The following is an 18,975-nucleotide window of genomic DNA, read 5'->3' as shown; positions in this document are numbered from 1 at the left end:
CAGTTTGCCTATATGGAGACTCGTTCGGCAAACGACACTGTCAATCTGGCACTGAAGTACATTTTGGATCATACAGATGAACTGCACTCATATGTCCGGATTCTTTTCATGGACTTTAGCTCAGCGTTCAATACCATTGATCCGAATTTACTTCATAAGAAAATGGTAGCTCTTGGAGTCCCTCTCAACTTATGCTTGTGGATTTATAACTTCCTGACAGCCAGGATACAGAGTGTAAAAGTTGGACCATTCACTTCGGACACCTTGGTCACAAACATCGGGGCACCTCAGGGGTGTGTTTTGTCCCGGTTACTGTTTTCTCTCTATACGAATGATTGCATCTCTTCAGCAGACTCAGTAAAAATCTTGAAATTTGCCGATGATATGACACTGATTGGTCTCATCAGGGGAAATGCTGAAGACTTGTATCGGAGTGAGGTGACCTGTCCATTATTAGAATACCATCATAGAAGCACCGCCATAGAAGAGTTACTTGCTTTGTACTCCAATGTGGTATATGGTCATTTGTTTGCTCTTATACACACCCAGTAGTTAGAAAGTGGTGTTGGTCTCCTTCCTGGGCTAGCCCACTCAAAGGGCACTTCATTTAGTAGCATTTTATTTCATCAGCAATTTTGAAATATTAGGTTACACCCTTCAAATACAGTACTAGCTTCCGTAACAATCATCCTTTTACATACCATATTCTCTCATGATAATCAGATGTTAAACTTGCCCCATTTATTAGAGAATTCAGAATACAAATGTCCAGACATATCAAAGTGGATCTGTCACTAAACTTCCCCATACACACTGTACAGATGTCTAAATAGATCTTTAAGTCCTAATAAGATGTATTTTATTTTAAAATCCATGCCAGAATGTCTGTATAAGCCTTTTGGACGATAATAATAATAATAATAATAATAATAAAATACACTTTGACTCCTGAAATATTTAAGTTATTACTGGATATTTAATATGATCACCTTAGGCTCACAATTATACAGTCATTCTGATATGGATTTTCAAAGTGTACTGATTTAATTATGTTTAAGATCTGCTTCATAATGTTTGCAGTGTCTATTGAGAAATCTGGCGACAATAAGCACAGCGGCTCTGGGTGGCTCGTGCCACAACTCAGGCAGAACCGCTGAGCTCAGATATTAGCTGCAGCACTGTTAATGTGATGTTAGCGCTGCAGACAGCCACAGACAATGGAAGCAGCAGTGGAGACACAATGCTTGCCACAGAGAGGGTGAGTAAAGAACAGGTTGTTGTTTGTTTTTTTTAAAGCCATGGGACATCGGTTTTCTGAAATCAAAAAACTCCTTAAAAATAGAAAACTTGAAACTTCCATTCTATTTGCTGAATATACAGAGGTAGACTCTAGTAGGGTAGCCACTAAAACAATTTAATTAAAACATATCACATAACTAAACCTGCACGTAAGAGGACCTGATTGTTAAAGAAGAAAGATGTTTGAGGTGTAGGGCCTTCTGCATTGCACACTATCAGATAGCTGTGAAAAGTAGCCAAAATGACAGGTCAGGAAATGTGAATCTTTAGGCTGTGTGCCCACGTTGCGTTTTCGCCGCTGCGGAAAAACTTAAAAAACGCTAATAAAACGCATCCCCATAGAATCCTATGGGATTCCACAGTTGTTGTGCCCATGCTGCGGATTTTACCGCTGCGGAATCGCATAGCAGTAAAATCCGCAACATGTCCATTATTTCTGTGGAATCGCCGCCATAGGATTGCATTGAAACACTCACTTTATGCATGTGGTATGCCTACCATGCTTGAACTGAGCTCTTCATGTGCGGATTTGTACCCAGGGTCTGAAGGAGAGGAGACGTCTCGCCCCTTAGCCACGCTGCCGGCAGCTTCCGTTCCCAGGGATGCTTTGCGCGAATCACCTAAGATTATGTTACGGTCTCACGAGCGTGACGTCATAAAGGTCCTTCACACAAAGCATCCGTAGGAACGGAAGATGCTGGCAGCGTGGCTAAGGGGCGGACCGACTCTGGGGGCCGACAGAAGGGGAGTATATCACTATTTTTTTTAATTATTTTTAACATCCTATCTTTTACTACTGATGCCGCATAGGCAGCATCAATAGTAAAACGTTGATCACACTTGTCAAGCACTATGCTTGACAAGTGTGACCAACCTGTCAATCACTTTCCAAGCGATGCTTCAAAACACTTGGAAAGCATAAGCATTCTGCAAGCTAAAAACGCTTGCAAAACGCTTGTGTTTTGCGGGAAAACAAATGCGAATTCCGCATGCGTTTTACCCGGGGCAGGGAGTTTCGGAAATGATGCAGACATTTCCACAGCATTTCTGCAACATGCGCACTTAAGTGCCCACGTTGCAGAAATGAACATGCTGCGGATTTTACCGCTATGCGATTCCACAGCGGTAAAATCCGCAGCATAGGCACAACAACTGCGGAATCCCATAGTATTCCATGGGGATGTGTTTTATTAGCGTTTTTAAAAGATTTCCGCTGCAGCAAAAAGGCGGCGGAAACGCATGGAAAACGCAACGTGGGCACACAGCCTATACAAAAAGACCTGCGCCCCTGTGGCCTTATCCTCTGCTCCAGCACTGATAGGAGGATTAACAGAGAAATAACGTAGGTTGGGACTGCTACTGAGAGTCCTAATTATGGTAAATGACTGCACCATAAATCTGCCTGATAGATGTAGGAGTACCCTCAGCCCCGGAAATGGTAATGTTCCTGGTAAGTGGAGTCTTTAAGGTACAAAGAAGAAACTGATTGTGCCACACAGTCTTTGCCTTGAAACTGTAGAAAATGATTTTATGTTCCTTGGCTCTGTGGCAATGAGCAAGGAATCATGTGAGCAAGTATGTGGAATTGCCACTCAGTTTCTCATGATGGTTTAGTACATAAGGAAAGATACCTTTGGTGGACCATAGTGGAATTAAGTAAACACCGTAGATTACGTATGCTTTGCGGTTTCCAATGAATGGATACGCCACACAGGCGCTGCAGCTGGGGCATATCCTGTGGCTATGCCATATATGTCCATCATGTTACAACCCTTTTAATCAGGTGACCATACACTGATTTCGAGACTGCTACATAGTGTGATTACTCTCCCTTTCTGGTGAAATAAGTAGTTTTACAGTTCGTCTTTAATCTCATCACTGCTTTAATATGAATGTTTTGGGATGTTCTAATAAGAGCAATCACTCTTCACAATTGTGAAATAAGAAGCGTTTTTATGTGGGATGGATAGAATTACATACCTGGTTATCAGCATCCATTAAAAATAGCAGCCGCCTCAGCAGGACAGTGAGGTGAGTAAGCTGGTAAGCATGGCTAGGGCTTGATTTTACCTGCCCAGAAAAAAACAGAAAACATAAATCAAAGTATCCGCTACAAGATCATGGTATCTATTAGCATGTCAAGTGTAACATTGGGGAACCCCATTAAAAATTTTAAAGGTCACAGAACAGAAATCTCCATACACTGACCCCTGGTGACTATTATTATTTATATAGCACCATTAACCCCTTACTGACGGGGCCAATTTGCAACTTAATGACCAGACCAATTTTTACAATTCTAACGACTGTCAATTTATGAGGTAATAACTCTGGAACGCTTTAACGGATCCCACTGATTCTGAGATCGCTTTTTCGTTAAATATTGTACTTCATGTTAGTGGTAAAATTTCTTCGATATAACTTGCGTTTATTTATGAAAAAACGGAAATATGGCGAAACTTTTTAAAGTTTTGCAATTTTCAAATTTTTAAGCCTAAACCACATTCAAGAAGGTTATTAACCGTTTATGTGCTTCACAGGAACTGAAGCAATGTGGAAGGAAAAAATTAACATTTAACTTTTTTTTACAAACATGTTGTTACTTCAGAACCAACTTTTTTTTTGATTTTCACAAGTGTAAAAAGAGAAAATGAACCACAATATTTGTTGTGCAATTTCTCCTGAATACGCCGATACCCCATATGTGGGGGTAAACCACTGTTTGGGCGCACGGCAGGGCTTGGAACCGAAGGAGCACCGTTTGACTTTTTCAATGCAGAATTGGCTGGAATGAGATCGGACGCCATGTTGCGTTTGGAGAGCCCCTGATGTGCCTAAACAGTGGAAACCCCCAACAAGTGACCCTATTTTGGAAACTAGACCCCTTAAGGAACTTATCTAGATGTGTGGTGAGCACTTTGAACCTCCAAGTGCTTCACAGAAGTTTATAACGTAGAGCCGTGAAAATAAAAAAATCATAGCTTTCCACAAAAATGATCTTTTCACCCCCAAATTTTTATTTTTACAAGGGTAACAGGAGAAATTAGACCCCAAAGTTGCTGTGCAATTTGTGCTGAGTACGCACATACCCCATATGTGGGGGTAAACCACTGTTTGGGCGCACGGGAGGGCTTGGAACCGAAGGAGCACCGTTTGACTTTTTCAATGCAGAATTGGCTGGAATTGAGATTGGACACCATGTCACGCTTGGAGAGCACCTGATGTGCCTAAACAGTGAAAACCTACCACAAGTGACACCATTTTGGAAACTAGACCTCTTAAGGAACTTATCTAGATGTGTGGTGAGCACTTTGAACCTCCAAGTGCTTCACAGTTTATAACGTAGAGCCGTGAAAATAAAAAATCATAGTTTTCCACAAAAATGATCTTTTCACCCCCAAATTTTTATTTTTACAAGGGTAACAGGAGAAATTAGACCCCAAAGTTGTTGTGCAATTTGTGCTGAGTACGCACATACCCCATATGTGGGGGTAAACCACTGTTTGGGCGCACGGGAGGGCTTGGAACCGAAGGAGCACCGTTTGACTTTTTCAATGCAGAATTGGCTGGAATGAGATCGGACGCCATGTTGCATTTGGAGAGCCCCTGATGTGCCTAAACAGTGGAAACCCCCAACAAGTGACCCTATTTTGGAAACTAGACCCCTTAAGGAACTTATCTAGATGTGTGGTGAGCACTTTGAACCTCCAAGTGCTTCACAGAAGTTTATAACGTAGAGCCGTGAAAATAAAAAATCAGTTTTCCACAAAAATGATCTTTTCACCCCCAAATTTTTATTTTTACAAGGGTAACAGGAGAAATTAGACCCCAAAGTTGTTGTGCAATTTGTGCTGAGTACGCACATACCCCATATATGGGGATAAACCACTGTTTGGGTGCACGGCAGAGCTCAGAAGGGAAGGAGCACCGTTTGACTTTTTCAATGCAGAATTGGCTGGAATTGAGATTGGACGCCATGTCACGTTTGGAGAGCACCTGATGTGCCTAAACAGTGAAAACCTACCACAAGTGACACCATTTTGGAAACTAGACCTCTTAAGGAACTTATCTAGATGTGTGGTGACCACTTTGAACCTCCAAGTGCTTCACAGAAGTTTATAACGCTGAGTCTTGAAAATAAAAAAAAATTTTTCCTAAAAAATGATTTTTTTAGCCCGCTATTTTTTATTTTCCCAAGGGAAACCGGAGAAATTGAACCATAAAAGTTGTTGTGTAATTTGTCCTGAGTACGCTGATAGCCCATATGTGGGGGTAACCACTGTTTGAGCACATGGGAGAGCTCGGAAGTGAAGGAGAGCCATTTTGGAATGCAGACTTTTATGGAATGTTCTGTGGGCGTTATGTTGCGTTTGGAGAGCTCCTGATATGCCTAAACAGTAGAAACCCCCCACAAGTGACACCATTTTGGAAACTAGACCCCCCAAGGAGCTTATCTAGATGTGTGGTGTGCACTTTGAACCCCAAAGTGCTTCACAGAAGTTTATAATGCAGAGCCGTGAAAATAAAAAATCATTTTGTTTCCTCAAAAATGATTTTTTTAGCCCACTATTTTTTATTTTCACAAGGGTAACAGGAGAAATTGGACCACAAAACTTGTTGTGCAATTTGTCCCGAATACGCTGATACCCCATATGATGGGGTAAACCGCTGTTTGGCAAACGTCTGGGCTTGGAAGGGAGAGAGCACCATTTGACTTTCTGATCGCAAAATTGGCTGCAATCAATGGTGGTGTCATGTCGCGCTTGGAGACCCCCTGATGTGCCTAAATAGTGGAAACACCTCAATTCTAGCTCCAGCCCTAACCCCAACACACCCCTAACCCTAATCCCAACCTTAACCCTAATCCCTAACCTCAACCCTAATCCTAACCCTAATTCCCACCCTAACTCCAACCCTAACCCTAATTCTAACCCTAACCCTAATTCCAACCTTAACCCCAATTCTAACCCTAATGGAAAAATGAAAATAAATATATTTTCTTTATTTCATTATATTTCCCTAACTAAGGGGGTGATAAAAGGGGGGTTATTTACTATTATTTTTTATTTTGATCACTGTGATGGGGTTTATCACAGTGATCAAAATGTACATTGAATGAATGGAATCTGCCAGCCGGCAGATTCAGCGGGCGCACTGCGCATGCGCCCACCATTTTCTTCCCGGATGAAGATGGCGGCGCCCATCGGAGGATGCAGGAGGGCCCGAGGACCATCAGGAGGTACCGGGGGGAATTGGGGACCCTATTTTTCACTCCTCTGATGTGCAATCACATCAGAGAACTGAGAATGTAAATGCAAAATTGAGGCTTTTTTTGTCATCACCGTTATACGGTTAAAACCGGCGATCGCAAAAGTGGGGTCGGTAAAAACCAACCAGAATCATGTTCTCTGGGGTCTCGGCTACCCCCGGCAGCCAAGACTCTGGAGAAAATCCAACTCTGGAGGGCGCTATACACGTTTAAGTACCCTTAACTACCGCCATTAAAAGGTGTATCGGTGGTCGTTAAGGGGTTAATTCCATGGTGCTGCACATGAGAAGGGGTTACCTACAAAGTTATAGATATCATTTACAGTAAACAAATTTACAATGACAGACTGGTACAGAGGAGAGAAAACCCTGTCTTTGCGGGCTTACACTCTACAGTATATTGGGAAAGAGACGGAAGGTAGAGGGTGCAGCAGCTCTGGAGGTAGTGAGGTGGCAGCCCAGGTGGTGAAGAGGCGGCAGAATGGTTATTGCAGGCAGTAAGCTTTCCTGAAGAGATAGATTTTCAGTTTCCGTTTGAAGGATCTGAGGGTGGTGGATAATCGGACATGTTGAGGCGTGGAATTCCAGAGGATGGGGGATATTCGGGAGAAATCTTGGAGGCGTTTGTGTGAGGAACAAATAAGTGTGGAGGAGAGTAGGTGGTCTTGGGAGGATCGAATATTATGTGAGTGAAGATATTGGGAGATTAGTTCAGAGATATACGGAGGGGACATGTTGTGGAGGGCTTTGTAGGTCAGTATTAGTAGTTTGAACTGGATTAGTTGGGGAATTGGGAGCCAGTGGAGGGATTTGCAGAGGGGAGAAACAGGGGAGTGGCGAGGAGAGAGGTGGATTAGTTGGGCAGCAGAGTTGAGGACAGACTGGAGTAGTGCAAGAGAGTTAGCAGGGAGGCTACAGAGGAGAGTGTTGCAGTAGTCAAGGCGGGAGATGATGAAGGCATGTACAAGAGTTTTATCAGATTGAGGGCTGAGGAAGGGATGGATTCTGGGAATATTTTTGAGTTGGAGTCGACAGGAGGTGGCAAGAGTTTGGGCGTATGTTTTGAAGGCAGGGCAGAGTCGAGTTACTCCGAGGCAGCGGATTTCTGGTGCGGGAGAGAGCGTGATGCCGTTTACCATAATAGATAGATCGGGTAGGGAAGATATGTGAGATTGAGGAAATAGGAGTTCGGTTTTGTGTACATTTAGTTTTAGGAAGTGAGAGGTGAAGGAGGAGGATATGGCTGATAGACACTCTGGGATTCTGGACAGCAGAGAGATGACATCTGGGCCAGAAAGGTAGATCTGAGTGTCGTCTGCATACAGGTGGTACTGGAAGCCATGGTACTTTATGAGTTGTCCTAGGCCAAGAGTATAGATGGAAAAAAGAGGGGCTCCAGGACAGAGCCTTGGGGACTATGCACTGCGACTATGCACTGTGTGCAGCCACTCACAGGCATGCATCTATCTGAGGCACAACTGCAGAGGGCAGGTAGAAAGGGGCAGCCTATATATATCCTGACACTGACTACCAGGACCCTTCCCATCAGGTATTAATGACATTACCTATAATTAAATAATTAATGTCTTTCCTGAGTGATTCCCAACTGATGGTTTTGCAACTCATTTGGAAACCACAAACTGAAGCAAACCAAAGGAAATTTACCCTAGTGAACCACTTAAAGGGAACCGGTCATGTCATTTCAAGCATCTAATCTGTCACCAGTGTGATATTAGTGATGCACAAGTTTTTTTTTTTCATTAAAAAACTTCTCTGTAATGATATCCAAAAAGCACTTTACATAATAACATGGTACCTGCTCATTTAGCCATAGGGGTGTGCTTCATTTTCTGTTCAGTCACAGGTGTCGCCGCCCACTCAATTTGATTGATTTCCCTGGTTCCGCCGACTGGAATCCCGCGATTGGAGCCAGGCTTGCGCAGTGTCGTACGGACAGCCCATATTTGTGCAGTGTGTAGCTGACAACGCTACACACTGCACAAGTGCGGCTCCCCACTTGACACTGTGCAAGTGTGGCCAACTCCATGCTACACACTGCGCAAGCACGGTTGGCCGCTTGACACTGCAAAAGCGCGGGATTCCAGTTACGGTACATCGGCATAACCAGAGAAATCAAATTGAGTGGCCGGCGACGCCTGTGACTGAACGGAAAATGAAGCACACCCCTATTACTAAATGAGCAGGCACCATATAACTATATAAAGTGCTTTTTGGATATCATTACAGCGCCATTTTTTAATGAAAAAAGTGTTAGTGATGCACATTGCATCACTAATAATGCACACGGTACAGTTTAGATGCTTGAAATGAGGTGACAGGTTCTCTTTAAAGACCCATCAAGAAATGCAAATGTGTACGTAAAGTTTAAGGGGCACCTACACTGCATTATCTATGAACGCTTGGTTTACGATAACAGAGCAGTGTAAACAGGCTGCCGATCATCTGAAGAATGACCAAAACACTCATTTAGCAGGTGACATGATTTTTTGGTTTGCATTATGTTCATAAAGTGATCATCTACTACTGATCTGCCTGTATCTAGTAAACAGACTATTAAATTACCACTGATCAGCAAACAAGTAGCTGGATCTATGGTTGTTTAGTGCCACCAAGTACACACAGATGCCTAGTCTCTAATCTAACGTTAAAATAAACATAAAAATGCATGGTTCTTTACTTGGAGGTTTCATATACACATTTGACTATTGGTAGGTATTAGAGTTGAGCGACTTTGGTCGGATCGGGTTTCGTGAAACCCGAATGAAACAAAATAAGTTTCAGATGAAACTCGTCCGACTAGAGCAAAACAAAGTCGGAGTTTCGTCCGAAACCCGACCCCAATGCAAGTCAATGGGAAATAAAAGTCGGACGAAACTCCGACTTTTTTTGCTCTAGTCGGACGAGTTTCATCTGAAACTTATTTTGTTTCATTCGGGTTTCATGAAACCCGATCCGACCAAAGTCGCTCAACTCTAGTAGGTATTACTGAAATCTCATCTTCTTAGCAAAGAAGGTGTGATCCTCCAGAGAACAACCACTGAGTTGAGGATGACACCCTGTGGCAAAGACTACTAGGTTTAATAACAAAATTACAAAAGAAAAAAAAACAAAAAACCCCCAAACATATAACAATTAACCCCATAGTATCGGAGCTAATTTTGACCTTAATGACCAGGCCAAATGTTAAAAATCTGACCACTTTCACTTTATATAGTAAAAACTCTGTAACTCTTCTTCGAATCCCAATAATTCTGAGACTGTTTTTTGGTGAAGTATTGTACTTAATGATAGTGGCAAATTTTGGTTGATAATTTGACAAAAAAAAGTGAAAATTTCGCAATTTTTAAACTTTAAATTTTTATGCCCTCAAATCAGATAGCATAATTTTTGTAACAATTTTTTTGTTAGGAAGTTAGAAGGGCTCAAAGCTGACCAGCAATTTCTCAATCTTGCAATAAAATTTAGAAAAAACTTTTTTTTTTTTTTTTTTTTTTTTTAGGGACCACATCACATTTGAAGTGACTAGTGACTTTTAGGTGTAATGAGAACAAAAACAAGGAGCACAATATGTGAGAAACCTGGTGATTTAGTGGATTATGAAACAGGGGCCAAATGTCCACTCACCTAATGGGGTTTTGTACCCCTCCACAACTCCAGTTTGCACTTGAAGGGATGATCCTTGAGGACAGTTGGAGATAGATGTGCACTGCCGCTGCTGGCCAGCATTTCTGGGTTCTGGTGACGTGATCAGGGAAAAGGATACGCGTCACCGAAGGTCCTTAACCCTAGAACGCATACCTGGGGCCTCGCAGGCCCGCCCTGTTAATTGTTTTCTATTTTCTGCAAGATTACTTTAGTTAGAATTTTGAAACTCTAGGTATTCCTCAGGTATATAGTTGTTTGTCATTTCCAGTTGTTCTTTTATTTTTATGTTACAGGCATTTCGGTATAACAACTCTTTTTTATGAATACCCCATATTCACATACCTGGGGCCTTTTAGACCCGTACTAGGTTTACATGTGATCCTAAGTCTTTTTGTCTTCACTGTTGCTGGGGAAGACTTTGTCTCAGTCTTTATGACTCTGCTGTTGCTATGAAGAGCGTGAATTCTGCCTGACTACATGGTCATGTGATCTTGGGAAGGAGGCTCCCTCACAACATCATGCGTCTCTGACATAATCATAGGTCCTGAACACTGTTCATTGTGTGCTACTTGGTGAAGAGACTTTGGAGGAAGGAGTCAGCTTTCTTGTTTCTTGAAAAAGAAGCTTTCTGAGTTCCAAAAATCCAAAAGCTTCTACTACACCTAAAAGAAAGTGGTGACCTGCTGAAGGTGAGAGGAGGGGTCTGCACTTTACCCTTAGCACACACACTAACAAAGAGTGTACAACCCTGATTGTAATCTTTTTTTTCATTTTAGTTTACTGACTTCTAAGGTTACAATGGCACAGTCTACATCCAGGGGTTTGACTGACCAAGAAATCGAAGCAATCATTTTTGATAGTGATGAAGACAGTGAACTTTCTTTGTCTGATGAAGAGTACATGCCACCAGCTAATGTCTCTACTTCATCGTCCAGTGATTCTTCAGATGATGAAGAAGTAATGGATATAGCAGAACGTACAAATAGAACATCCAAAACTAATGTTTTTTGGAAGAGTACTGCTGAGGTTGTTAGACGAACCCCATCACATAATATTGTAAGAGTTGCTCAAGGAACTGTAGGAAATCCACAATTCTTGTCCAAAAGAGATATGTTCTGTAAATTTTTTTCAGATGATATTGTAGATGAGGTAGTTTTGTGTACTAACTTAGAAGGAAAACGTATCGCTTCAGGAAGAAAAAAAACATGGAAAAATATAACAAAAGAGGAACTGTATGCTTATATTGGCCTTACTCTTCTGGCAGGGAGTACAAAATCATACGATGTTCCTATCAGAGAACTCTTTACGAACCCTTTTTCAGATCCACATTACAAAGCTACAATGTCAGTCAATAGATTTGAGGATATTCGGAGAAGCCTTCATTTTGATGACAAGAGAACTCGTCCGGTCAGGTTGGAAACAGATAAATTAGCCCCCATTAGCTACATCTGGAATCTTTTTATCAAGAACTGTACTAAGCATTACCATTCTAGTGACAATGTGACAGTGGATGAGCAACTTCTTGCATTTAGGGGACGTTGCAATTTCATTCAGTATATGCCCAGCAAACCTGCTAAATATGGTATTAAAATTTTCTGGATGTCTGATTCTACAAGCTATTATGGAATGAATGGTGTGATTTACTGTGGCAAAGATGTTGACGCTCCAGTCCAGAAAGACCTATGTTCTGACGTAGTAAAAACACTTGCAAAACCAATTTTCTATTCTGGAAAAAATATAACAATGGACAACTACTTCACCAATCTTGAACTGGGCAATTTTTTGCTTCAGAAACAACTTACACTTGTTGGTACAATGAAGCAAACCGCAGAGAAATTCCTCCAATCATGAAGCACAATCAACATCGACAACTTTATGATAGTGTATTTGGTTTCTGCAATCAAGCGACAATGGTGTCTTATAAAGCTAAGAAAGAAAAATCTGTGATATTACTGAGTACAATGCACCGTGATGGAAGTATAGACACCAATAACAGGAAACAGAAACCCGAAATCATCTTGCATTATAATAAAACCAAAGGAGGAGTGGACAAGATGGACGAAATGATTGGAGAGTATACGAGCAAGAGGCAGACAAAACATTGGCCTGTAGTTCTTTTTTATAATATGCTAGATGTGTCAGCCTTCAATACCTATATTGTTTATAGTGAGACTCATCCAGAATTCCATGCCAACAGAAAGGACAAGAGACGTCTATACTTGACAGAACTTTGCTCTGAACTTTTAATGCCTAACATGATGGAGAGAAGCAGAACAAAATGCTTTCAAAGGCAAACAACAGAAGCTATGATCCGATGTGGTATACGTTTTCAGGAACATCCAGAGCCAAAAAATAAAAAAAGAAAGCGATGTTATATTTGTCCAGCAAAGAAGGACAGGAAATCCGAGCGTGTCTGTACTACTTGTGGACAAAATGTCTGCAAGGAGCATTCTTCCGAACAGATAACGTGTGAAAGTTGTTGCAGGTCATTAGTAAAGTAGAAAAGGAACCTTTGAAAAGAGATATTCCTGCAGCATGTTTACTGCAACTTTTATATAAAAAACTTTTAGACAAAAAAACATTATTATAAAGAGTTATATCGAATGCGTATATTGGGCATTTTAAGCCCGTTCAGTTACTCTTTTGTTGTTTTGCACATATTAATGTTTTGAATTATTCACATCTTAGGCTGTGTTCCCACTGGCGCTGGGGTCTGCCAGGAGGTGATCCGTAATGGATCTGATCTCTTGGTAACTCCAGTTAAGGCTGCTGGAATGCCGGGATTCTGCCAGCCTTAGCTGGGGTCACCAGGAGGTCAGATCCATTACAGATCTCGTCCTGGCAGACACCAGCGCTAGTGGGAATGCATCCTTACTTTGCAATTTTCAAATAAACTTTGAAAATTATTTTTGTTTGAGCTATTCCATGTTATTTGCACACGGGCCTAAAAGGCCCCAGGTATGTGAAAGTGTAGATTTTTATGGTCATGCGTTCTAGGGTTAAGCTGGGAAGTGTGGATAAAGCATTGCCCAGACACCGTAGGTCCTTAAGCATCTCAATGGAATTGACTATGCTCGTAGCTGCTCCTGCCGTAAACCCTCAGAAGGAGGGATATGAAATGATGAAGGAAAAAAGTTGTAGTGGTCTGTGGAGCGCTGAGATAAGGGATAAATGTAGGGACAGCAATCTGGTTAACAAACCTTTATTAACTCTTCAATCTCCATGAGCGTTCCAATAGCATAACACTGTGTTCATCAGGTGGTACCTACCTGATGAAGATAGTGACTTTGAGGGGCTTATATGACAGAAAACACCCAAAAGTGACACCAACCACATTCAAGAAGTTTATTAACCCTTCAGGTGTTTCACAGGAATTAATGGAATGTGGATGGCAATAATAATAATCTTTATTTTTATATAGCGCTAACATATTCCGCAGCTCTTTACAGTTTGCACACATTGAACATTTTACTTTTTTATCACAAAAGTTTAATTTAGTTCCAAACTGTTCAATTTCACAAGGATAACAGGAGAAAAAGGACCCCAAAATTTGTTGTGCAATTTCTCCTGAGTACGTTGATACCGATACCCCATATATGTTGGAAACATGTAGTTACTTACCGGTAACAAGATTTCTCAGAGCCAATGACAGAACCTTGGAGAAAGTGGATCTGCCCTTCAAGGACAGGAAACCTACAGATAAAAAGGGCGGTATCTCTCCCTTGCATCAGTTGGTTTACAGATCACCAGAAGACCTCCAGGTTATTACAATAATTAACATCCTAACTATAATACTTATAAGGAAACACGATGTGACCTATACGTAAATAACAAAAAAAGCGTGCTCACCACGTGTGATGGGAGGGAATATCAGGGTGTGGTTATGGGCTCCAAGAAATCTCGTTATTGTTAAGTAACTATGCATTTGGCTATGTGCACACGTTGTGGATTTGTTGCGTTTCCGCAGTGTTTTTTCCAAGCGGAAATTCTCAAAAAATGCAATGGATTACTTAAACAATGTTAATCAATCGCATTCCTGAATTGTTGTGCCCATGCTGTGGAAATTTCCATCCTGATTTGCAGCATTTTATTTTCCGCAGCATGTCAACCCTTTTTGCGGATCTGCAGCATTTTTTGCCCTTTGATTTCCATTGAGTCAGTCAAATCTGCAGCAAAAATGCAGGTGTAAAAAGGGTTTACGGATTTGCTGCCAAAAATGCTGGGAAATTGTCAAAGGAAGTGATGTCAGAAGAAGGAAGTGTGTGGGCGGAGAATGTGTGTGAGCAGAGAATATGTGCATTTATGTCTGCGGGTGTGTACCCATGCGACAAACAGCCCATAGTGATTGTATTTAGGCGTCATCTGAAGGGACTACTACCCCCAACCTGCTATGTCTTCTGTCACATATAACAGACAGCATGAGCCGATGATGGGAGAATAGTCTCATCAGCAGGCACCTGAGCTCAATTGTAAAAAAAATATCAAAACATTGACGTAATCACATACAATATACATACTCACCGAACACCTAATCCCCGACACCCGCGTTTCCTGCAAGCAATCAAAAATAATAAACCAACATATACTCCCTGTCTGCCGTAGTCCATTTAAGGCTGGGGTCACACTTGCAACTGCAATGCAAGAAACTCGAGCAAATCTGTCACATCAATACCAGTCACTGCCACCGGCACTCGGGACCGGAGCATTCAGCTGCATAGAAATACATGCAGCCGCACAGCCTGGCCAAGTGCTGTCAGTAGCGCTGGGTATTGAGGCGAGAGACTTACGCAAGTTTCTAGCATTGCAGTAGCAAGTGTGACCCCAGCCTAATACCGAGTGTCCCACGTAGATGTCACCCGGCCGCCGGCGATACAATGACGGGAGGTGATTGCTCCCGCAGTGTATCACGGAGCTGCCGTGAGAGCTCACTGGAGTACATCAGCTGATCAGCTCCGGTGCTGATGAACTCCAGTAAACTCTCACGGCAGCGCAGCGATACACTGCGGGAGCGATCACCTTCTGTCAGGGTATCGTCGGAGGCTGCGTAGAGGGGTCACATCTCCCGATGTGACTGTTCTACACGTGAGATAGCAGTGGGCCACTTGGTATTATTAAATGGACTACGTTGGTCATGATAGTATTATATGTTGGTTTATTATTTTATTTTTGATGCAGGAGACGAGAACGTCGAGGATTAGGTGTTCAGTAAGTATGGTTAATTAAGATTCAATAAAGGAGTGTGATTATTTCAAATAAAGGACTTTATTCTGGCTGTGTGTTTATTTACCATATAACTATAGGATTAGTAATGGATAGGTGTCTTATAGACGCCTCTCCATTACTAACCTGTGGGCTTGACGTCACCTGACAATACAAAGGTGACATTAACCCCACAAATATGAACCCCACTTGCCACCGCTACAGGGCAAGTGAGAAGAGCGAGGCTAAGCGCCAGAATTGGAGCATCTATAAGATGCGCCATTTCTGGGTCGGGTGAGAGCTGATGTTTTCAGCCTGGTGGGTGCCAATATACATGGCCCCTATAACAACCCTGCTGGCATCACTGCATGGCCTCCCATCCCCCGCACACCAACTTACTTTCTGCTTCAAGCCATGCTGTGAATTCTTTCTGTTGCCAGTCCTGTGCCTCTTCTCTCCATGTTTCCTGACTGTGGGTATAGGGGGGCGGCGCCAGAGCTCTCTGGTTCTTATGCAGTCAGGGTGCACCTGTGTAATATGTCCCTTACCAATCACCTAGAGCCCTTGACTATTTGGTTTTGCCACACCCACCGACCTTTGCCTGTGCAATGTCTGAACTCAGTTAGCTCCTTGCTGCTGAGCTAGCCAGGCCCTGTCCTATGTCTTGCCTTCTCTGAAGGCTCTTACTGCGTATTCCTGTGTCTTGGTACCTTGCCTAGCATTTCTCTGTCCGTCTGCCAGGAGGCAGAATATCCTGGCCCTTGAGTCTTGTTCCCAGTGCCTTGTCTGTTTTCTGTCCGCCTGCCAGGAGGCAGAATATCCTGGTCCTTGTGTCTTTGTCCCTGTGTCTCTGTCTGAACTCAGTCTTACCTCTGTCTGTCAGTATCCTTGTTTGTAGTTCCTTCTCTGCTGTGTCTTTCCTTGTGTTCTCCCTGTCTGTGCATCTGCACCCTAGCCGCTCTGCCTGCACGGCTCCCTAGCCGCTCTGCCTGCACAGCTCCCTAGCCGCTCTGCCTGCACAGCTCCCTAGCCGCTCTGCCTGCACGGCTCCCTGCACGGCTCCCTAGCCGCTCTGCCTGCACGGCTCCCTAGCCGCTCTGCCTGCACGGCTCCCTAGCCGCTCTGCCTACTTCACACTCCAGCCTATATCCGTACCTGCACCTCCTGTGTGAAAAGGTCCAAATGCTGTTCCAACATACACCACTCCTTCCTGCCTACACCTGCTGTGTGAACAGGTCCTTACCTGTCCCTTCTCATACCACGCCCGCCTGTCCTGTGTCTCCAAGCCGTGCCCGCCTGTCCTGTGTCTCCAAGCCGTGCCTGCTTGCCCTGTGTTCCAGCCGTGTCCGCTTGCCCTGTGTCTCAGCCTGCTTGTCACTCACACCTGTCCAGGTGTCCTGTTCCCGAGTGGGATCAGCAGCCACAGCCAGACACCACCCTGGAGTGGCACCCGGCAGCTACCTGCCGCACAAGCCTGACCTCACCATCAGAGGCTCCAGCGAAGACTGAGGTAGCTGCCATAGTCACGCCCCTTCCAGGGTAGCCTGGTTTGTGGCACAGTGGGGCCACAACCCCCCGGCTCACGCCATTCAGCCTAGGCATGAGCGTGACAGTTTACACAGGCCATGGTCCCCGCTGAGTCCCATGTCCTTCCGTTCGCAGAGCTTGATGAACTCTCTTCCTGCCAGTATGAGCCACCTGAAGAATTTATTCCGCCTTGCGTGGTTCCAATTGTTGAGACTTCTGAACCACTCATCGTCTCCAGGGCTATATATGAGCAACTTCTGGCCTATGAGGAGCACAACCCAGATGACCCGCCTAGGTTCTATGGGGACCCTAAAGAGTGCCAAGAGTTCCTGAAGAAATGCCTGCACTACATCCTGCAGAATGCAGCTTGTTTCCCCTCTGACCGGGTCAAGGTGGGATACATCATGTCCTACCTAGCTGGTGATGCCTTGATGTGGATCTGTCCCCTTTGGGAAGCAGGGGACCCTGTCGTCATGAGCCTGGGGGCCTTCCTGGTGGCCTTCCGTAAAGTGTTTGACATGCCTCGTCCAGCTGCTTTTGAAGTCTTCCCCTCCAAGCTTCCAGAGACAAGAGGAACCTGTGGGTGAATCGTCTCAACCACCTATGACTGTCCAGCCATCACCTGTTCCACAGTCTGCCGATGCGGCCTCCCGTGCAAGATCCAAGAGGTCTAAAAAGAAGAAGTGGGCCAAGTTGCAGCCGGAATCTGGCCTCTGCCCTGTGAAGCCCGTACTCCAGAACCCTGGGCCAGTAGGAGAGGCTGCCCCTGGCGAGAGTCCTCCCTCTCCATTAAAGCCTATGACTGTTTCGTTGCCTTCTGGGAGCTTTGGGGTGTTCGAGCCACCAGCCATACAGAGTCAGTGTGTGATCTCCATTCTTCAGCTCCAGAACCCTGCGTGGGCATCGTCTAAAGGTGGCCGAGCCCTCTTTGAGAACAGTCTAGTCCTGCAAGGACAACTACAGCTCCAGGTCGGAGCTTTGTAAATGAAGAAGTTCGTCTTCCATTGGCTGTCTGGTATGCCCATGGGTCATTCTGAACCAGAGATCCTGATGCCCATTTATGTTTGGAGACCCAGCAAGGCACCACACTTGAAACATCCAAGGGACAAGAGGTGTCTGGTTCCCTTGCGTCGCATTCAGTCAGCAAGGTCGTCTTCATCGCCTGGTTTGCTAGTCGCCGAGTCAAGGTGTGAGGATGCCTCTGAAGAGGGGGAGGCGGTCTCAGTCTCCTCACACATCCCCAGCGACTATACCAGTGTTCTGCTCCCAAGAGCACCCCTGCCTCGATTGTCTTCCCCAGGATAAAGGGCTGAAGATGGATCCAGAGTGTATGCCTTCAGCTCCCCTGTGGCCTAGGGGTGAAGGTCCCAAGACAGAGCTTCACTCGTCCTCTAACGAGGAAGATGTGGTCCAGTTTTTTCAGGGTAACAGGCTAAAGTGGCTCCGTGTATGTATGCCTCCAGCTTCCATTTGGCAGGTGGGTGAAGAGGTTGGAACAGTGACCTACAGTACGTATCTCCGTTTCTCACCAACCGGGAGGAGGAGGTCCAATTTTTCTGGCATGTCGGGCTGAAGTTGGACTCAGTGAAGGTGTCTTCTGTTTGTAGCTGGCCAGCTGATGTAGGGGTCAAGTCTGAAGCTTCCAGGTCCCTGCCTTCCGCCAATCAGGAGGAAGAAGTCCTTGTACCCTCTGTGTTGGAAACTGTTGGGCACCAAGAAACTTGGCACTTGGCGATTCCAGATGGCACACATATTCCACCCTACCTGAAGGATGTCGTGTCAACCTGGACTGTGTGTGGTCCCGTACTCCTTCTTCTAGTCATTCTTTCAGGCTTGAGGAAGAGGGGCCGTAAAGGGGGGGTACTATAACAACCCTGCTGGCATCACTGCATGGCCTCCCATCCCTCGCACACCAACTTACTTTCTGCTTCAAGCCATGCTGTGAATTCTGTCTGTTGCCAGTCCTGTGCCTCTGTTCTCCATGTTTCCTGACAGTGTGTAAAGGGGGGCGGCGCC

The 18,975-nt window shown here is 44.2% G+C and overlaps 1 protein-coding gene across 3 annotated transcripts in view; it reads right to left on the bottom strand.

The window, feature by feature from the left end:
• Positions 1-18,975, bottom strand: part of FIRRM (FIGNL1 interacting regulator of recombination and mitosis) — a 737,920-nt gene that overhangs the window by 203,611 nt on the left and 515,334 nt on the right. For all 3 annotated transcript variants that reach the window (XM_073557998.1, XM_073557999.1, XM_073558000.1), the window contains one exon: positions 3,280-3,369. In XM_073557998.1, the coding sequence (XP_073414099.1) occupies positions 3,280-3,369 (90 nt within the window). The remainder of the gene's footprint in view (positions 1-3,279; positions 3,370-18,975) is intronic.

The sequence above is a fragment of the Dendrobates tinctorius genome, unplaced genomic scaffold (genome assembly GCF_039654945.1).
Source record: "Dendrobates tinctorius isolate UK_male_01 unplaced genomic scaffold, ASM3965494v1 ptg000012l, whole genome shotgun sequence".
NCBI classification, from domain to species: domain Eukaryota; kingdom Metazoa; phylum Chordata; class Amphibia; order Anura; family Dendrobatidae; genus Dendrobates; species Dendrobates tinctorius.
The sequence above is the reverse complement of the archived record's forward strand: the minus strand, read 5'-3'. Positions and strand labels throughout refer to the sequence as shown.